This window comes from Oncorhynchus masou, chromosome 11, assembly GCF_036934945.1.
Source record: "Oncorhynchus masou masou isolate Uvic2021 chromosome 11, UVic_Omas_1.1, whole genome shotgun sequence".
Lineage (NCBI taxonomy): Eukaryota > Metazoa > Chordata > Actinopteri > Salmoniformes > Salmonidae > Oncorhynchus > Oncorhynchus masou.
Genome location: NC_088222.1, coordinates 18,608,988 through 18,630,804, shown reverse-complemented (window position 1 = coordinate 18,630,804; position 21,817 = coordinate 18,608,988). Strand labels below are relative to the sequence as shown.

Here is a 21,817-nt window from a genome sequence, read left to right as displayed (position 1 = left end):
AGACATGTTTACATCCGGGGGCACTGAGACTGACTAATATCGATCTCTATAGGCTTTGGTTTATTTTATCCTTTTTAAACAAGACGTGGACGAGAGGGCAGGTACGTTGAACAGTTTGATCCTCCCACACTGACCCCTCAAACCCCCGGACCCTCTCTAGAGGCTGTCAGTAGACTCATTGAAGTGCTCGACAATCTGGAGTGCCATCAATTTATACCCATCCTGTCTCTTTTGCTAGAAAATGGAAAACAAAAACACTGGAATGTCATATAAAATTAACAAATCAGTTTGTCTTGAAGCAATGTTTGTCTCTGAAAATACAGAGTAGGCTATTTATTAACTGTATATTCAGTAGTAGATGAACCACAATCGTGATGTCAAATCAATAGCACAGCGCTGGGTGGAGTTTTGTGTTAAATTTTAATAGATATTCTGTTATTGTCTAGACCTTGCCACAGCTCAGAAGCTGTGAAAAACAAAAATATTAACATTTTACATTCACTACATGATCAGAAAATATACATTTATATGCATTGTTGAAATTTATTTTGCAAGTGCTTAGGCATGATGACCATACAGATACAATGGACTGATGGCCAGTGTTTCTCAATCCATTCCTGGGGGGGGGGTACACAGTTTTTCTCCAGCTCATCACTAACACACCTGATTAAAGTAATCAGTGGCTTGGTGAAAACGAGTTAATTCAGTTTTAGGGATGGAATGAAAAAGGGGCACCTCTGGGGACCCCCAGGACTGAGTGAAGTGATGCTCCATTAGGCCTTTCTAACCCTGGCTCACATCACTGGTACTTCTATAAAGACTCGTTATGGGTCACATTGACTGCATCTACACAGGCAGCCCAATTCTCATCTTTTGACCAGCCAGATGAGCTGATGGGATGTGGAGGGAAAAATATATCAACTGGGCTGCCTGTGTAGATGCAGCTGTGCGACCCAACAGGAACGGCTAAAATCAACAACAAAAAACATCCCAAAAAAATAGGAGAAACACAATGGACAAAAGAATACAACTTATCCTTTTAAGTGTCTCTCTCACTCCAAGGCTTCATGATCCTGGAGATCAAAATGTAAAACAAGATAACGGGATAAACTATCAATTCTCAGTTAGTTTAAGTAGATACTTCATCAAATATCCTTATCTGTAATGCTGCAGCAGGTAGCTACATGGTTGCGCTGATGGAGAATGTGTGATTATCCACACAAAAATATTTTCTTTGCATACTAAGACATGCATTATCCCATAGACACACTACATTCACAGGGGTAATAACTACAGTATGGCTGAAAGCGGAACATTTGACCTAAGTCACAGCTCTAGGAACATTACTTTCTCCAATCCTAACCTGTCAGAGCAGTGTCTGGACTGCCCACTGATCTGACAAACTTCAAGAGTAATACAACCTATTCTAAACCTCAACACCCTATCTACTATATGTGCACTACATATAGGGAACAGGGTGCCATTTGAGCCAGCTCCCTACTATATATAATTACAGTACTGGAGATAGAGGTCATCTAGAACAGGGTTTTCCCCAAACACGGTCCTGCCCCCCACCAGGGGGCCCCAGGAAAGAGTTTGGGAACTACTCCTCTGGAGTGGACCTGACCATGTTTTATAACCGTGAATATGAAATAAGAGGACAGTCAACACTACAGTGGTAGAAACTGGTTGTCCCACAGGACAGCTAGAGACATCAGTCACAAGGGCAATCTATTTCTGTCCCTCTTAACGGTGCAGCAGACCTGGGTATCTATCAAATACTTTTAAGTATTTCAACGCCACCAAATTCTAGCCCCGAAGTCATTAGTGACGTGACTACAGGTAAGCAGAAAGCAAAAGGGGCAGGAGGGTTTAATTCCATCTGTTCTCCATCATCCCAGTAGAATGACACCTGAACTACAGGTACAAGTGACAGCTGATCTAGCAGCTCTGAAATGTATGAACTCAGCAAACACTCACTTGGGGCAAACAATGGATGAAATGTTTAAAACCTTAACACATTAAAAAGGAAAACACATCGGATCAAAGGACAGCAATGCAACAACAAATGGCAACAAAATCGGTCAGAGGGCAAGAATCGTATACATGCATGTCAAACCACTCAACCATGTTCTACAAGAGATAGCTACAGGCCCGGATAGGGTCAAATCAAAAAAACATCCTCCAGCCACCTGTCAGACAGGGGTTGAGGTGCTAAATCAACTTCCCAAATGGCACCCATGTCAGACCAAGCCCTCTGGCCAGAAGTAGTGCACTATATGGAATAGCGTGCCATTTTGGACTTATTACAAGTCTGCAGACCCCTACACCTCGGATAAGGGTTTATACAGATCTTAGTCTCGAGGGAGGAGACCGAAACAAGGATGAAGCCAACTAGAGCCATGACAGATACAGTATCCAACAGGAAACAAAATACTTACAACAAAAACAAATTGGTCCAATAAGTGATCCGTTTCCAATTTAGGGGGAAACTATAACATATATTGAGGACTGTAAAATAACATTCTAGTCTGATTAAAAGGATTGGCTTGGATACAAATGAAGCCTGTCTCATAATTAACTGGCAATTTAAATTTACTTTCTGTGCAAATCGTTTTTTAAGTGTGAATAGGAGGCGTGTGATTGGGGGTCGGTACACTACTATTGACCAATCAGGACAAACCCCTATATGAATCATGGGAGACAGGAAGTAGTGCAGCTGACTTCCTCTTCTTTGTGAGCTTGGTGACATCATCATCATGGAAGGGTTTGGTTGGTCGACCTCACTGCTCGTGAGCAGCACTCATGCCTCGAACCTGACCTGAACTACGCAGCTGTTGGAGGAAGTAAACAGATTATAGTCACGCATGTGTCACACAGTGAAAGACAAAATGTGTGTCTGTAGGAGAGACTGAGGTGATGGAGTGAACATATTCTCTCTTTCCATCATATATACAATGCCTTGCGAAAGTATTCGGCCCCCTTGAACTTTGCGACCTTTTGCCACATTTCAGGCTTCAAACATAAAGATATAAAACTGTATTTTTTTGTGAAGAATCAACAACAAGTGGGACACAATCATGAAGTGGAACGACATTTATTGGATATTTCAAACTTTTTTAAATCAAAAACTGAAAAATTGGGCGTGCAAAATTATTCAGCCCCTCTAGTTTCAGTGCAGCAAACTTTCTCCAGAAGTTCAGTGAGGATCTCTGAATGATCCAATGTTGATAAATACAATCCACCTGTGTGTAATCAAGTCTCTGTATAAATGCACCTGCACTGTGATAGTCTCAGAGGTCCGTTAAAAGCGCAGAGAGCATCATGAAGAACAAGGAACACACCAGGCAGGTCCGAGATACTGTTGTGAAGAAGTTTAAAGCCGGATTTGGATACAAAAAGATTTCCCAAGCTTTAAACATACCAAGGAGCACTGTGCAAGCGATAATATTGAAATGGAAGGAGTATCAGACCACTGCAAATCTACCAAGACCTGGCCGTCCCTCTAAACTTTCAGCTCATACAAGGAGATGCAGCCAAGAGGCCCATGATCACTCTGGATGAACTGCAGAGATCTACAGCTGAGGTGGGAGACTCTGTCCATAGGACAACAATCAGCCGTATATTGCACAAATCTGGCCTTTATGGAAGAGTGGCAAGAAGAAAGCCATTTCTTAAAGATATCCATAAAAAGTGTCGTTTAAAGTCTGCCACAAGCCACCTGGGAGACACACCAAACATGTGGAAGAAGGTGCTCTGGTCAGATGAAACCAAAATTGAACTTTTTGGCAACAATGCAAAACGTTATGTTTGGCGTAAAAGCAACACAGCTCATCACCCTGAACACACCATACCCACTGTCAAACATGGTGGTGGCAGCATCATGGTTTGGGCCTGCTTTTCTTCAGCAGGGACAGGGAAGATGGTTAAAATTGATGGGAAGATGGATGGAGCCAAATACAGGACCATTCTGGAAGAAAACCTGATGGAGTCTGCAAAAGACCTGAGACTGGGACGGAGATTTGTCTTCAACAAGACAATGATCCAAAACATAAAGCAAAATCTACAATGGAATGGTTCAAAAATAAACATATCCAGGTGTTAGAATGGCCAAGTCAAAGTCCAGACCTGAATCCAATCGAGAATCTGTGGAAAGAACTGAAAACTGCTGTTCACAAATGCTCTCCATCCAACCTCACTGAGCTCGAGCTGTTTTGCAAGGAGGAATGGGAAAAAATGTCAGTCTCTCGATGTGCAAAACTGATAGACATACCCCAAGCGACTTACAGCTGTAATCGCAGCAAAAGGTGGCGCTACAAAGTATTAACTTAAGGGGGCTGAATAATTTTGCACGCCCAATTTTTCAGTTTTTGATTTGTTAAAAAAGTTTGAAATATCCAATAAATGTCGTTCCACTTGTTGTTGATTCTTCACAAAAAAATACAGTTTTATATCTATATGTTTGAAGCCTGAAATGTGGCAAAAGGTCGCAAAGTTCAAGGGGGCCGAATACTTTCGCAAGGCACTGTATATAATGTAACAACAGCTAAACGTACTACATTATGAACTAATGGCCAATGTTTAGTTCATGAAATAGAGAATAATGTTTCCTCTTTACTAGCAGTCACATCACTTCAACCCATCTCCATCATAGTGAAAACTCTCCTCTTTCCATCTGTAGGCAACATGTTACATGCAGAAAGATGGCATAGAGCAACAGGGGAGGAGCGCTGCCCCAACACCTGGAACCACACACATACAGACCACACCATGTTAATAAGACAGCAAGGGGACAAAAGGTTTCAAAGAGGTAAGGAGAAGAAGTCATGCAGCGGGAGCTGAGGAGCAGAACTGCAGAGAGACAGGATGCAGACGTCATGGGAAAAAAGAGAAAACCAAAACCACCATAGACAAACGATAGACTGAACCAAAAGCAGATTGTTTCATTAGACAGGCAAGGCAACATGCAGCCGGAAAAAGGGAGAAAAACGTGATGAGCAACAAATTAATGGGGGGGATCGAGAGAGATGAGAGCAGGTACAGGATGAGTCTCCAACACCACGATGTAATTTCCTGTGTCCTGTTGGGGAACTTACTCAGCCTGTCTCTGACCTTTGACCTATAGGGGCGGGGTTACTCTTCCGTTGCCGAGGTTCCTCTAACGGTGCCCTTCTCACGCATCTAAAGGCAGCAGAGTAGAACTGTCAGCTGGACCAATCAGAGAGCTTCATAGGAGGGTCAAAGGTTAAGGCCATAGGGGTTAGTGAGGGTCACGGTCAGTCCTAGATAGGTGATTTGTTGTTTATTGTGGTCCTTGATCCCTCAATGCCTCTGGAATTATGTGTTCGTGACCTTTTCATCATCTGTCCCTATCTATGCACCACAAAAAACAACAAGGCACAAGTCTAAAACCTATGAAAAAAATGGCAGACATTAATTGTGTGTGTTACCTCTTCCAGCTCTTTCTTGGTCTCTTCCTCCATTCGTCGGATGTCTGCCATGGTCAGCTCCACCCAGTTGTCAATCCAACAGAACAACTGGCGATGGAAGTTAGTGAAAATACGCTTCTCTTGCTTAAGGAGGGAAGATGGGGGAGGAGAGAGAAGGAAAGGAGAGACCAGAGAACAACAATATTAGGTGTCAGTCTTTTCTCATTGGAAGCCCTAAATGTGAAAAGGATAAAGAGATAAAAGTATTGTACCTTCTGGATAAAGTTCTCTACTTTGGTCTGCAGGCCCCACCACTTGAACTTGACAGTGACCAGTTTGTAGGCACACATCTTAGGACAGTCGGTCTTGTTCATCAGATCGTTCTGTCATAGGAGAAACACAGGAGGGATGAGGCCAAATGTATTTTTATTTTCTACAATGTTGATTTTGGTGCATTAACCTCCAGCACCACAAACGAGAGAAGCACGGTAGTGTGTGTGTGAATATGACTAACTATCACAGACAAGACGGGATATATATGGTGACAGTAGGTAAAATCCTGTACCTTCCATTCAGGTGAGAGCGGTCCTCTGCCTGTCTTTGTAGATTTGAACAGAGCAGGATCCTCCTCTGCTTTATAATCCTGTAGTAAATAACAAAAAACATACCTTACACAACGACAACCTGCTCTGTACATGACAGACTGACCAGGTGAAAGCCATGATCCCTTATTGACGTCACCAGTTAAATCCACTTCAATCCGGGATAGATGAAGGGAAGGAGGTTTAAGAATGATTGTGTATGTGTGCCACTCAAGAGGGTGAATGGGCAAGACAAAAGATTTAATCCTCTTTAAAACAGTGTATGGTAGCAAGTGCCAGGCGCACTGGTTTGTGTCAAGAACTGTAATGCTGCTGGGTTTTTCACGCTCAACAGTTTACCGTGTGTATCAAGGATGGGTGGTGGACCAAAGAACATCCAGCCAACTTGACACAACTGTTGGAAGCATTGCAGTCAATATAGGGCAGCGTCCCTGCGGAATGTTTTTGACACCTTGTATGCTCTCCCCTGACAAATTGAGGCTGTTCTGAGGGCAAAGGGGGTGTTACAACTCCATTTTTGGAAGGCATTTTTACTGTTTTGTACACTCAGTGTATATACACATTACAACCATTTATAGTCATGTAGGACAGAAAATGCATTACACATGCATACTGACCAGAGTTTCCGTTAGCCGGTAATTTCCAGATTTTGGTAGATAAAATAAATGAAAAGCCAATAAATAAAATTGTAGCCGGGGCTGCCGTTCTGCTGAGGAGAGAGCTGAGGAGAGAGCTGAGGAGAGAGCGAAAGAGAGAGACTTGGCCTAGGCTATTATTGATTGCGAAGATGAAGGCCTTTTTCATTGAAGTAAAACGAAAGTTGGAGTGTATGCCTACAGTGAAAAGCCTACAAGGCAGGGCTCAAGACTACAACTATATTGGTCGCATCGGTGCAGGCTGCACTCATTCACCTCATTAAAAACATCCTCTTTTTTAGGAGGCTAAAATCATGATTTGGTCAAACAGTAAAGTACATTATCCTCATGAATCCTGTACTGAAAGTGTTTGACTGCCTGCCCGTTTCGCTGAGGCCTGCAGCTGTGTCGAGCGAGCCACTCTCTCCCTCTCCCCTTTTCTGGGGGGGAAGAAAATGCTCCAGGAGAAAAATCTGTTTTCCGATTGTATAACATTTTAAAATACGATTGCTTGGAAAACAGCTATCCTGTTGGCACAGATGGAGAGATGATGTGCTCAGCTTTCACACTCTCCCCACATACGCTGCTACTCTCTCAAATAGAAAGGTACATCTGTCTGTCAATCAATCAGTCTCAATGTCAACAGTGAAGAGGCCACTCTGGTATGATGGCCTTCTATGCAGAGTTGCAAAGGAAAAGCCATCTCTCTGACTGGCCAATAAAAAGAAAAGATTAAGCATCCCGGAGTCGCCTCTTCGCTGTTGACATTGAGACTGGTGTTTTGCAGGTAATGTTTAATGAAGTTACCAGTTGAGGACTTGTGAGGCATCTGTTTCTCAAACTCAACACTAATGTACTTGTCCTCTTGCTCAGTCCTGCACCGGGGTCTCCTACTCCTCTTTCTATTCTGGTTAGAGCCAGTTTGCGCTGTTCTGTGAAGGGAGTAGTACACAGCGTTGTACGAGATCTTCAGTGTCTTGGCAATTTCTCACATGGAATAGCCTTCATTTCTCAGAACAAGAATAGACTGATGAATTTCATAAAAGTTATTTGTTTCTGGCCATTTTGAGCCGGTAATCGAACCCCCAAATGCTGATGCTCCAGATTATCAACTAGATTAAAGAAGGCCAGTTTCATTGCTTCTTTAGTCAGCACACAGTTTTAAGCTGTGCTAACATAATTGCAAAATGGTTTTCTAATGATCAATTGACCTTTTAAAATTATAACTTGGATTAGCTAACACAACTGGTTATTGGAACACAGGGGTGATGGTTGCTGATAATGGGCCTCTGTACGCCTATGTAGATAGTCCATTAAAAAAATCTGCCATTTCCAGCTACAATAGTCATTTACAACATCAACAATGTCTACACTATTTCTGATCAATTTGATGTTCTTTCAAAAACAAGGACATTTGTAAGTGAGTCCAAACCTTTGAATGGTCGTGTGTGTGTGTGTGTGTATATATATATATATATATATATATATATATATATTTTCAAATTATATATATATATTTTTTTCAAATGAGTGGATTTGGCTATTTCAGCCACACCAGTTGCTGACTGGTGTATAAAATCGAGCACACAGCCATGCAATCTCCATAGACAAACACTGTCAGTAGAATGGCTTTACTGAAGTGCTCAGTGACTTTCAAAGTGGCACCGTCACAGGATGCCACCTTTCCAACAAGTCAGTACTTCAAATGTCTGCCCTGCTAGGGCTGCCCCGGTCAACTGTACGTGCTGTTTATTGTGAAGTGAAAATGTCTGCCCTGCTAGGGCTGCCCCGGTCAACTGTACGTGCTGTTTATTGTGAAGTGAAAATGTCTGCCCTGCTAGGGCTGCCCCGGTCAACTGTACGTGCTGTTTATTGTGAAGTGAAAATGTCTGCCCCGGTCAACTGTACGTGCTGTTATTATGAAGTGAAAATGTCTGCCCTGCTAGGGCTGCCCCGGTCAACTGTACGTGCTGTTTATTGTGAAGTGAAAATGTCTGCCCCGGTCAACTGTACGTGCTGTTATTATGAAGTGAAAATGTCTGCCCTGCTAGGGCTGCCCCGGTCAACTGTACGTGCTGTTATTATGAAGTGAAAATGTCTGCCCTGCTAGGGCTGCCCCGGTCAACTGTACGTGCTGTTATTATGAAGTGAAAATGTCTGAGCAACAGCAGCTTAGCTGCGAAGTGGTAGGCCACACAAACTCAGCAAACGGGACCGCCGAGTACTGAAGCGCATAGCTCGTAAAAATCGTCTGTCCTCGGTTAGAACACTCAGTACCGAGTTGCTTCCAGAGGCAGTTTGGAACGTCAGCACAAGAACTGTTCGTCGGGAGCTTCATGAAATGGGTTTCCATGGCCGAGCAGCTGCCTAAGATCACACACAAGCCTAAGATCACCATGTACAATGCCAAGTGTCGGCTTGAGTGGTGTAAAGCTCGCCGCCATTGGACTCAGTGGAAATGCCTTCTCTGGAGTGATGACTCACACTTCACCATCTAGCAGTCTGCCGGCCAGATGGGAGTTTGGTGGATGCCAGTAGAACGGTACCTGCCCAAATGCATAGTGCCCCTGTGAAGTTGGTGGAGGAGGAATAGACGGTCTGAGGCTGTTTTTCATGGTTCAGGCTCCTTAGTTCCAGTGAAAGGAAATCTTAACGCTACAGCATATAATGACATTGTAGTCAATTCTGTGCTTCTAATTATGTGGCAATAGTTTGGGAAAGGCCCTCTCCTGTTTCAGCATGACAATGTGCCCATGCACAAAGTGAGGTCCATACAGAAATGGTTTGTCAAGATCAGTGTAGAAGAACTTGACTGTCCTGCACATAGCCCTGACTTTAAGCCCATCAAACACCTTTGGGATGAATTGGAACACTGACTGTAAGCCAGGCCTTATCGCCCAACCTCACTAATGCTCTTGCTTCCATTTGGCCACAAGTCCCTGCAGCAATGTTCCAATATCTAGTGGAAAACCTTCCCAGAAGAGTGGAGGCTGTTATAGCAGCAAATGGGGGGACCAAATCCATATTAATACCCATGATTGTGGAATAAGATGTTCGACAAGCAGGTGTCCACATACTATTTGGTCATGTAGAGAAGCTTACGCTTAGCCCCAGAGAGATAGCATACCGCAGGCATATTTCTACGACTTCCACATTCATTTCTTTATACTTGTCAGATTGGCTACTCAAATACAATTATATTGGTCACATGTGCCAAATACTTTTCAACTGCTACACCTGTTGTTAGAAAAATATTTGCTAAAAAAAAGAAAAATACTAACAATTTTGAATCCAACAATAATGAGGCTATGTACAAAGAGTACCAGTACTGAATTAACATGGGTACGCGGCAGCTGAGCTAATACAGTGCGCCCTACAGTATGCCCAGGGCCTTCAGAAAGTATTCACACCCCTCGACCTTTTCCACATTTTGTTGTGTTACAGCCTGAGTTTAAAATCGAAGAAAGAAAATTACTGGCCTACAAACAATATCCCATAAAGTGTAATTATGTTTTTGAAATTGTTACAAATTGCTAAAAAATGAAAATCTAAAATGTCTTGGCCCAATAAGTATTGAACCCCTTTGTTATGGCATTAATATAGGCCTAATTAGAGGTCAAATCTCCGACAGCTGAACCGTGAGTTGGGACAATTATTGTTTTAGGAAAGTAATTTTTTTTGCATATGCTACACATCAAAACAAGGAATAGTGTTTCTGTAATTAGCTATAGGCTGCTTTTAAGGACATGTACATGAGGCTCATTTAGCCAATATGATGGCGCTGGCTGTGCGAGTGGATGGCTTAATGGGTACGCACCCAATGCATATGGATGACTGATACATTTCTCAAATGTCCAATAAATACAAATCTCAAGGTAACTTGTGCAGTGCAACATTTTCCTAATAGAAACCCTGATACTGACAACAATATATATACACAGTACAGCTCCATTCTAGTCCTGCAGCTGAGAACATGCACACAGGGAAACTCATGACATGGAGTTGTATATATACTATTGTTCATTGAGTTAATAGTATCTGGAATGAAGCCGCTCCATATTTCTTCATTTTCACATATTGTGTGTAGAATCAGAAGAGTGGATGATATGACGCTCTGGGGAACAGAGATCAACGCCATGCCCTTATGATGCAGGAAAGCCATTGGAGCAGCATGATGGCAGACACAACCACACACAGGCTCTCCTCTTGTCCCTATTTGTATCCGTCAGACCTGTGTGTATACCTGCAGCAGATGGCCCCTCAGATTAAGGCGTGGTATGATATGACGCTCTGGGGAACAGAGATCAACGCCATGCCCTTATGATGCAGGAAAGCCATTGGAGCAGCATGATGGCAGACACAACCACACACAGGCTCTCCTCTTGTCCCTATTTGTATCCGTCAGACCTGTGTGTATACCTGCAGCAGATGGCCCCTCAGATTAAGGCGTGGCCCTACCACTGATCCCCTCGTGTTATTACATGGCTGCTGTGGGTACTGTACAGGAGCAACTGCACTGTAGTCCTGGTACACTACCGTCTGAGTGGTCAGTCAGTATTGTACATGAGACTAACACTACAGACACAGAAGAGCTGGTTTCTCAGCTACAGTGCTTGGGGACGCCCATCCATTTTGTTCTAGTCATTGGTTGCGGTCCAAACACTTAAAAAGACACACCCTCGTCCACCTTATGTCCCTGGGGAATCCCCGTCGCCATCTTGGAGGGTGGTCCAAATGATTAGCCAAGCAAGGGAACTTTACAACGTAAGCCCCTAAGCCCTCGTTTTTAGTCGGCTTTGCGAGTGTACAATTATGTTCACTCCGGGCCTGAAACTCACCATAATTCAATTTGCGACGATTGTACATCCGCTAAGAAAAATCTGCAAAAACTTAAAAACAACAATGGAGAAGCCAACATACAAGTGTAAGAAAAAACAAATGCAAATAAGCTAGAAATTTTGCTACTATGTAAAAAGTAAATATGTTTTTGTTTGGTTATCTTTTGGAAATTGTAGGAAAAAAATGTTTTTCCTTCAGAAGTTCCCGCTAGGCAGGCTAACGTTAGCTAGCTATCATACAGCAGGCGTATATTAATGATGATATATTTAATATAAGTAGACATGCACTCATAATTGACTGTAGCGCATATAAGCACCACAATCTACCGCTGGCTGAAAACACAATCACAGGATGATCGAGTGACGAATTTCCAGCCGAGGGCGGTCCATTTAAAACTCATTCCTTCCTCCCTCGCCCTGCAAGTGTATACTCATCAGATGTCATGATACGTCATCAGAAGTGTCCACTTAATATGAGGGCTGAAGGGATAGGGTGTGTCTTTAAAGTGTTTGGACCACAGCCATTGATGTACTGAATCAGATGTGAGCGCTGTGCACCACCAGAGGGCAGCTCTCTGAAAGACACACCACTCGAGTTTTGGTCAGTTAAGGAAATAAAAGTGCTGAAACATGTTGGCTCATTATTTATAAAGAAGATGGGGAACAAGCTATAGGATGAAAAATACTGGAGTTTTGGTGTAGGTACAGACGACTAGTGCTAGATAACTACCTATAGTAACAAAACATGTACAAATCTATACTCCGAGTCAAATATCGATTGTCCCAAAAATGATATTGCGATACGTAATTGTATCCATCACTACTACACAGGGTCAAGTCTACTAGCAGAAATCTCCTGATGAAGCTGTTATGTTAGGTCCTGTACAATATGGCATGTCAGCGGTATGTCAGTAAGGTGATGTATAGATCAGAGTTTCTACACAGTGCCTATCCTCTGGAGGACAGGAATGGGCTGCCAGGCTAACAGCAGCAGACACAGGACTAGGAATGACACTAGACTGGCAGGAATCTTTCATGGACAGAAGCACGTAACACAAACGTTAGAGGAGCAGACTGTGCGACTAACAAGGAACTTGTGTTGTGCTGAAAATCTCCCCCCTGACAAAATCCCCCACCCTGCAACTTGCAACGCTAGTTGAGATTTCTGATCATGTCAGGCTGCGTTTCATTAGATTTTTTATGGTTGTTTGATCGCGGGGGAGACACTAGTAATGTCTGCAGTTTTCGGCTTGGCTTTTTGTTTCAAGTGTATTAGTCTATAAATAAATCTCTTTGCCAAAATTCGTTATCTCTCCCATGTCTTATTCAACTAGTAGTTGTTCTGAAATGTTCATTGCTTGCCTCCCTCCTCTATGTTTAATATAGCACACATACATTATTATTATTTTCGGTTGCCTATCCTGACGTGAAGTTTGTTCTATAGAAAGTATTTGACTCTGATGTGTGCCACAAAGTATGACACCAGCCACAAAATTAAGGAAATTAGAAGGGGGGGTTCGGCAAGGCCATTTTCTTGCCTGCAGAAATTCCACCCCCACCCCTTCCAGCTTGGGACTGCAAGGCCTGACACACTTCAGAATAATTTTTCTAGCTCATGTTGACCAGTAGTGTGTGCCAAAGAAAGTATTTGACTCTAGCCACAAAATTAAGGACATTAGAAAATAGCCTTACCGAACTCCCCCCCCCCTTCTAATTTCCTTAAATTTGTGGCTAGAGTCAAATACTTTCTGTGGCACACAGGCAAGCAATAAACATTTCAGAACAACTAGTAGTCAAATAAGACATGGGAGAGATGCCGAATTTTGGCAAAGAGATTTATTTATAGACTATTTGTTTCAAATGTGTTAGCCAAACCGAAAACTGCAGATAATACTAGTGCCTCCCCCGTGATCAAACCAACATAAAATGAAACGCAGCCTAACATGATCAGAAATCTCAACTAGCAAGTCGCAGCAATGAAGAATTGAGTGAGTGCACGTTCATGCGAAAGGGGGGGGGGGGGATTCTGGCAGGGAGGTAGACTGGCAGAGACAACCAGTCAACATGCAGTGACACAACTCCTCCACATGGGGGAGACAAATACCCTGGTGATATAACCATCAGTGCCTGGGACAGGGGACAGACTACATTACCACTTGGGAAAAGAGCCATCTTGATGTCACTGATCTAACATGGCTGAGTGGTTAAAAACTCACTGCTTTAGCCAATAGTCAGGTCTGATGCGCAATAGAGGAATGATCCATTTTTTCAAATAGTGTTCCACGTATTCAAATGGTGTGTGCGCGTACGCCCACTCACCCCATGGGCCACCACATCTTTGTCTGCGATGTCGATGGGAATCACCTCCACTGTCTTCCACGTAGGACCATCCAAGTCATGCACGTTTTCTAGAGTTCCCATGTCAGGTTTGTGCCACGTCTCAATCTTTATCAGGAAGTCATCTTTCATATACTCGTTCTGGAGGGAGAGGAGGAGAAAAGAAAAGTGAGCAATGAAAGAAAAGGAGACAAATCAAATCTCTGTCCATGTTTTAATCTAGCCTGGCAAAGCATAAATTCATTCTTGCTGATGTGGGTCAGGATGGTGGCCATGTTGGGTGTACCATTCCAAATGGTTGATAAGTTGATTCTATGGATTCTGTGGTGGGAAGGATACTAATTCCAAGAAGGCTTTAGTGTTCACTTCCTCTATATAGTAGCCTTAAAATGTCAGCCAATTGCAAGCTTGAGAATGCCTTGAATGGAGAACCAATGGGAATCTCATACTGAGAAAGTCTTGCATGGAGTCCTGGGATGCCTAAGGCCTATTTAAACCCCACAGCTAAGCTAATTAACTGATTATCTGTTTGGACTTGTGGGTGCAAAATGGTTTTGTTACAGTCTAATGCCACAGTATGTTGTTGAATAGTACTAGTCACCAGTCATTTCCCACACCTGTCCAGTAAACCCTTTACATACTGCACATGGAAGAGATTTATTACTGGCTCATATCTTTCGGACACTAAAAACCTAGCGAGGCAGAAATCTAGTTTCCTCTGGTTTGGCTTTAAAGATCCTATCACTCCTCTATCTTAAGACATATAGGCTGTGAGAACTGGTTAGAACCTGTTCTCATTCGTATGTTTTTTCTATGGAAGTGGAACCAATTACCCCTTATCTCTTTTGTAAGCTCGCCTCCCCCTTGGAGGGGTAAGCAGTTCATTGTGTAAATTACTTCTATAAAGACTGATTGTAAAATCTTTGAGATCCGCTGTGGTATATGCTGAGAATTCCTTTCCAGTGTGTCCTGAAGGTCACCCTCCGGGTTCATCCTGACAGGGATCTTCCTTGTAATTGCTTGAATAAACCTCTTAGGGCTGATAGATGACTTCTGCCTAATTCCTCAAACAAGTTTTCCCTCAACAGGCTGAAACGGCATGGCTGGATAATGCACTACTTCACTCTGCCTAGCTAACTGTGGTGTGATAGCATTAGCAACATAGCTAGCTACACAACGCCACCACGCCATAAGTCACTAATGGGATCGAGTGTCTCAAATACATTCACACAACAAACCTAGCCCACACAGACAATAGCTGGGGGAATATGAGAAAGGGAGATACCTAGTCAGTTGCACAAGAACGCATTTCAACCAAAACGTGTCTTCCGCATTTAAATCAACCCCTCAATCAGAGAGGTGGGGGGGGACTGCTTTAATCAACGTCATCGGCGCCCGTATAGCAGTTTTTGGGGATTAACTGCCTTGCTCAAGGGCAGAAGAGCAGACTTTCCCACCTTGCCGGCTCAGGGATTCGAACCAGCGACCTTTCCGTTACTGGCCCAACTCTCTTAACCGCAAGGCCCCAGTGTGCATGTGTTTGTGTCAGTTCACTCACTACTCACCGTTATAACTGCAGCAGATGGAGAAAACAAGCAACAGAAGAAAAAGGGAAACAGTTTACTTTCAATAAAATAAGTGACAAATTACAATGTAGGCCAGTACCTTGCCAGAAGATGCCGACCCTGCCGTTATGCTTGTTAATACTGAGCACAATCATGGTTACATTAAGACACATTTAAACCCGACGTGCGACATGGGATGGAAAACGTACCTCAATGCAGGGATGGGATATGCCACTGGACTCCAAATTGTACCTTTATCCACACTGCTACGTGGAGAAGATTGAAATACTGCTATCATTTTGCAATGGCAGTGTCGGCCAATCAGCTCCTTTTGTTCAACGTGACCTGCCATTCCATAATGGCTGCTGCGGGTACTGCTAGCTAGCATGAGGATGATGGAGCAGTGTGGATAAAGGTAACATTTGGAGTCCAGTGGCATATCCCCATCCCTGCATTGAGGTACATTTTCCGTCCCATATCTTGCACCGGCTCATGTCTTAATGTAACCATGATTACGTTCCGACCCCAGTGCAGCTGATTGTAAACCAACAGTAGGGTTGGTATCTTCTTGCAAGCCAGTCCCAATCAGAGATGGGCTCAATTGAGTGTTTAAACTAGAGTTGTGGTACTCACCGGTGCGACAGTATGGGTAGGCATTCCAGGCTTTTTCATGGAAAACTAATGCTCCCTCTGGTGCAATATACCTCAACCAGCCTGGGACTTTACTGCAAGGAGAGAGAGACAGGAGTCAATCAGCTGAGTGCGTATGGCTGCATTTACACAGGCAGTCCAACTCAGATCTTTTGACCAATCAGATCATCGCTTTTGCCAATAATTGATCCTTGGCTATTGTCACTACCTTGGTCAACATTTTCCCGGGAAGCTCAATTGCCCATTCAAAATTCTTGAGAAAACCCATCACAATGACCTCAAACTGTGTTTCTAATACACAATAAAAAATTAAGCAGACTACCCCTTGCTAATCAGGAGACTCTCGGGTATGTTGTAGTGGACTGTCATTACAATTGCTTCACGGGAACATGGTAAAATGTATTTTAGTAGGCCTCCCGAGTGGGGCAGTGGTCTAAGGCACTGCATCGCAGTGCTAGCTGTGCCACGAGATTCTGGATTCGAGCCCAGGCTCTGTCTCAGCCGGCCGCGCCCGGGAGACCCATGGGGTGGCGCACAATTGGCCCAGCGTCATCAGGGTTAGGGGAGGGTTTGGCTGGCAGAGATGTCCTTATCCCATCGCGCACTAGTGACTCCTGTGGCGGGCCAGGCACAGTGCATGTTGACACGGTTGCCAGGTGTAAGGTGTTTACTTTGACACATTGGTGCGGCTGGCTTCCGGGTTAAATGGGCATTGTGTCAAGAAGCAGTGCGGCTTGGTTGTGTTTCGGAGGACGCAAGGCTCTCGACCTTCGCATCTCTCAAGTCCGTACGGAGGTTGCAGCGATGAGACAAGACTGTAACTACCAATTGGATACCACAAAGTTGGGGAGAAAAATAATACAAATCTATTTTAGTGCGGATAGCCGCTCGGAATGCGCTATCAGCATGCAGTCAAAGTTACTAACCACTTTTGGAGCCAACTAGTGCTCTCAAATCGTATCCTGACATTGACAGCAGATGACATCCAGTGCATTCGGGAAGTATTCAGACCCCTTCCCATTTTGCTAGGTTACAGCGGTTTTTTTAAACCCAACGACAAAGCGAAAACAGGTTTCAAGAAATGTTGAGTCTCATAGCAAAGTGTCTGAATACTTATGTAAAAAAGGTATTTCCGTTTCTTATATTTTTTAAATACATTTTCAAAAAATTCTAAGCATGTTTTTGCTTTGTCATTATGTGTAGTTTGATGTGGAAAAAGTCAAGGGGTCTGAATACTTACCGAAAGCACTGTACATTTGGAGAAAACAAAATATATTAACTGGCTAGCTAGCTAATGTTAGCAATGTTTTTAATGATGGTCAATGAGACAGAGCTAGCTAACCAGCTATCAAACAATGAAACAAATGCATAATTCCGGATTCAAAAAATATTCCATCAGGCTCAGCATTTCATGACTCACAGTCGCAAGTACCCCTGCTGCGCTGTTAAATTATTTAGCCATTTGAACAATCCTTTTTTTAAATGAAAATTCAGTTTTTGCCATTGTCCTCATTGGGTTGCATGCATTTGAAACAAGAGCTTATCTGAGGAGAGGGGACTCTAGCTTGTTTAACAACCAAGCGATTGGTTGCCCACAATTCTGTGGAAAGCCTTAGCGAAGGGTCAATTAGGCAAAACGCAGCCTTATTGCAGGGTTTCCCAAACTCGGTCCTGGGGCCCACCCTGGGAGCACGTTTTGGCTTTTGCCCTAACACTACATAGCTGATTCAAATAACCAACTCATCATCAAGCTTTCATTATTTGAATCAGTTGTGTAGTGCTAGGGCAAAAACAAAACATGCACCCAGGGCAGGCCCCAGGACCGAGTTTGGGAAACCTTGCATTTGTGTGTTTGTGTGCGTATCTGTATTCTCCTCTTCATTCTCACCCAGTGTATGCATCTCTTAGGTGGCAGATGTATGTCTGTGTGCATGTACTACTGTACCTCTTCAGATGGTAAACTTTATGTGTGTACTGTCCCTTCTCTCCCTCTTCCTCATAGGGTTCATTAATCAGCACCTCAATGCCTTCTCCTCCCCCCGTCTCATTCTTACTGGCCTCAGCTACGGTGAACAGCTGACCAACTTGGTACTGCAACACAGAAAAAGAGAGCACAGAGAAACTGGTCACATAATATATACACTGACAAGAAAAAGTATGTATGTGAACCCTTTGGAATTACCTGGACTTCTACATAAATTGGTCATCAAATTTGATCTGATCACAACAATGGACAAACAGTGTGCCTAAACTAATAACACACGAATACATAATTTAAAACATTCACAGAGTAGGTTGGAAAACGTACAGTTGAAGTCGGAAGTTTACATACACCTCGGTTGGAGTCATTAAAACTAGTTTTTCAACCTCTCCACAAATTTCTTGTTAACAAACTATAGATTTAGCAAGTCGGTTAGGACATCTACTTTGTGCATGACAAGTCATTTTTCCAACAGTTGTTGACAGACAGATTATTTCACTTATAATTCACTGTATCACAATTCCAGTGGGTCAGAAATTTACATTCACTAAGTTGACACTGCATCTCAGTGCTAGAGGCGTCATTACAGTCACCATGGCTCGAATCCAGGCTGTATTAAAACTGGCCGTGATTGGGCGTCCCATAGGGCGGCGCACAATTTGCCCAGCGTCATCTGGGTTTGGCTGGTGTAGGCAGTCATTGTAAATAATACTTTGTTCTTAACTGACCTGCCTAGTTAAATAAAGGTTACACTAAACATATCAGGACGGAGGTTGTGACTTTATGGGCTCGGAGCAGGACAACACAAATCTGTGAATTGTTTGGGGGAGAACGAGATAGAGAGAACATTGACAGTGCCATAGAGAGAGGTCCAATACAGTCACCGGACCAAATCTGACCCCCATCCATCCTGTTTTTCTTTAAACAAGACACACACACACACAGGGTAGGGATGCACGATATATCGGGGAACATATTGGAATCGGCCGATATTAGCTAAAAATGCCAAAATCGGTATCGGCCCTATGCCTAGTTTCATTCCTAACACAAAGGTGAATTCCATTACCTCCAAGATAATGGAATTCATTGATCTTGACAATCAACTGTTCTCCGTCGTGGGTGATGTTGGCTTTCGCTGACTGGTCGAGCACCGGTACACGTTGCCCTACCGGAGTTACACAGTAATAGCGTCACTGCTATTAGCTTCAGGACATACTATGGAACGCCGTTTGGGTCTTTGCGTGTCAAATAACACTATTTGACACGTCAAATAACACACTACCATTATAGAATGTTGTGTGTTCTGAATTTGCATGTGCAAGCCAAGCACCACCACTACTAATAAGTAGCACTGTCAAAGCTGTACAAAAAGTCTGCAAACAAGCAAACACCAGCCACGAACGACGTGTTTACAACACCACATTGGTAATAAAGCATTGTTTGTTCGACCGCAACTTCTGGGTTAGCTGGCTAGTTTTAGCTTGGTACCTAACGAGCACCAATACAACCAGACTGAAAACAATGACCAGTAGAAACTGCAGTCAATTTCATTATTCTTAGCAATGATTTAGGAATCCTTGTGAGTAAGTATTAGCTAGGTTGCCACTTGTTGTTCGCCTGTTGAAATTGAACTTCAGTTCATGAAAATAAATAGCTAGCCTGCTACTTAACCCTGTTGCCCAAAGCTAACGTTATAAGCAGTCAGTTAGCTTCATCTGGGTAGTGAGGCTCGACCGGACTGGGTTATGTGTTGTGAAGCTCGCCACAATAAGGATTAGGCGCAATAGTGGAATTTGCGTTTTGCCTTCAAAATAAAGGTACCTCTTTGAAAGTGACACAGAGGGGTGGAATCATGCCATATTTAGACTAGATAATGTTAAACAAGGCTGGAATGTGAAGCAATGAAATGGGGTATCAATCTACTCGGTGACACCCACAGAACACAACTGAGTTTATGCAAATATTCGCGGTGTAGCTCTTTCGCGGGACTGTGACTGTGTGTGAAATCCCCTCCCCAGTCAGCCTATTGTGTGTATTGACATTCATATTGCACTATACAGTTTTACCTAAGGATTGGGGATCAATGAAATGGGGTATCAGTCTACTCAATACCAAAGATATTTTTTCCCCAACGTCCTCCTCAGAGTTATCAGACTAAAACATTCACACAGTATTGTTTTTCCTCAGGAATAGTATTCAATACACATAGGTTAACAATAGATGTTGCTCAATTCACAGTTGTTTCAGAGTCCCGCAATAAGAGCTACGACGCTAATGGTCTCTGGGTATCACTGAGTAGATGGATATCCCATTCCATTTATCCACAATCCATAGGTAAGGCTGTACAGTGAAATAAGTATGCCCCAATGCAAGTCTAAAGTATAATATATCCAGTGTGATTTCAACTGAATTTTGTCAAACTAACAAAATGTATTTTGTTGATTTTATATAAACAACATCCCAATCTCGTTTAGCATTATCTATTCAATTATGGCATAATTCTATTATTTGTATTAATTTGCATTACTGTCAATGACATACTTTTATTTTGAAGGCTAACCGCAAAGTCCTCTATTGTGGCTAATCCTTATTGTGGCTAGCTTCACATAGATGGGTCCAACCACCATTAATCAACTAAGAACTGTCCTATAAATTAGAGTTATTTTAGATGACACCTAGCTATATAGTTAGCTAGCTACCTATAGTTACTGAAACAGATGTCGTTTTGCTATGTTTTTGGGGAAGAAAATTTTTGCATCCATGAGCTAGCTGGCATTTTTTTAATGACCAGCACTGTAGGTGCGCCAGACAACTTCACCAGCATCATAGCATACGTATCGCTGAATCGTTGTGACATGAAATTAACAACGAAACAGCACAGCAAGTTAGTGAAAGAAATAGGTTTTGATTATGTTTTACTGGTAAAAGGGGACATCTACAACTCTGCCTGGGGATCAATAAAGGCCAACTTACTCCATGTCATTAATACATTTAACAACTATAGTAGTTGGAATTACAACCACACATTTGAGTCATTTATCAGACACTTCTCCAGAGTGACTTACAGGACCAATTAGGGTTAAGTGCCTTGATCTAGGGAACATACAGATTTTTCACCTAGTTCACTCTGGGATTTGAACCAGCAACCTTTAGTTTATTTACCCAACTCTCTTAACTGCTGGGACACCTGCCGCCCGAGGTAAATCTTTACATGGAAGTTAGGTGATTGAATCGTCTCCTTCAGTTAGTAGAGCCTGACTCTTTGGGTAAATAGCCTTTACTGTCAGGATAAATTGACCCCACCAGGATGATGACGTTACAGCTGTCACACTGAGAACTGCACTAAAACCTTTATGGGCTGCTGCTGTTACATCCCATGCTGCAGGAGAACATCACATCTCTCAAGGCTGGAGTTAAAACACTGACGGCAGCATGACCCCGAGAAATAGGGGTAAATGGAATGCAGTGGAGAGAAAGACATGTCTGACAAATAGCTTCTCAGAAGAAGGTAATATCAAGGCAAACAGCATTTATGACCTGCTTTCATGCATGTACACTTACATGAAAGCAGGAAACTAGCAACAACAAAAAAATGGGGTGGTGTGTACGTGGGTAATGACATCGTGTTACTCACCTCTTGCACAGAGATCGGTAGGATCACGCGGCTGTGAGAGAGTAAAAAAATTAAAATCAGCAAACAGAAGAAATAAACTTTCTACCAGTGTCACACAAAGAGACCAGAAACCATTCCCTTGCAGAACACCACAACTCATGCCTCA

At 43.0% G+C, this 21,817-nt stretch overlaps 1 protein-coding gene across 1 annotated transcript in view; it reads right to left on the bottom strand.

Moving 5' to 3' along the window:
- Window positions 1–401: 401 nt before the first annotated feature.
- The window catches only part of LOC135548252 (phosphatidylinositol transfer protein beta isoform-like), a 29,333-nt gene continuing 7,917 nt past the window's right edge, over window positions 402–21,817 (bottom strand). Inside the window, exons 2-10 of the mRNA XM_064977647.1 lie at window positions 21,673–21,703; window positions 18,003–18,148; window positions 16,040–16,131; window positions 15,407–15,414; window positions 13,824–13,982; window positions 5,995–6,072; window positions 5,702–5,812; window positions 5,451–5,573; window positions 402–2,834 (exon numbers count right to left, since the gene is read on the bottom strand). Of these exons, the coding sequence (XP_064833719.1) occupies window positions 2,784–2,834; window positions 5,451–5,573; window positions 5,702–5,812; window positions 5,995–6,072; window positions 13,824–13,982; window positions 15,407–15,414; window positions 16,040–16,131; window positions 18,003–18,148; window positions 21,673–21,703 (799 nt within the window). The 3' untranslated portion in view covers window positions 402–2,783. The remainder of the gene's footprint in view (window positions 2,835–5,450; window positions 5,574–5,701; window positions 5,813–5,994; window positions 6,073–13,823; window positions 13,983–15,406; window positions 15,415–16,039; window positions 16,132–18,002; window positions 18,149–21,672; window positions 21,704–21,817) is intronic.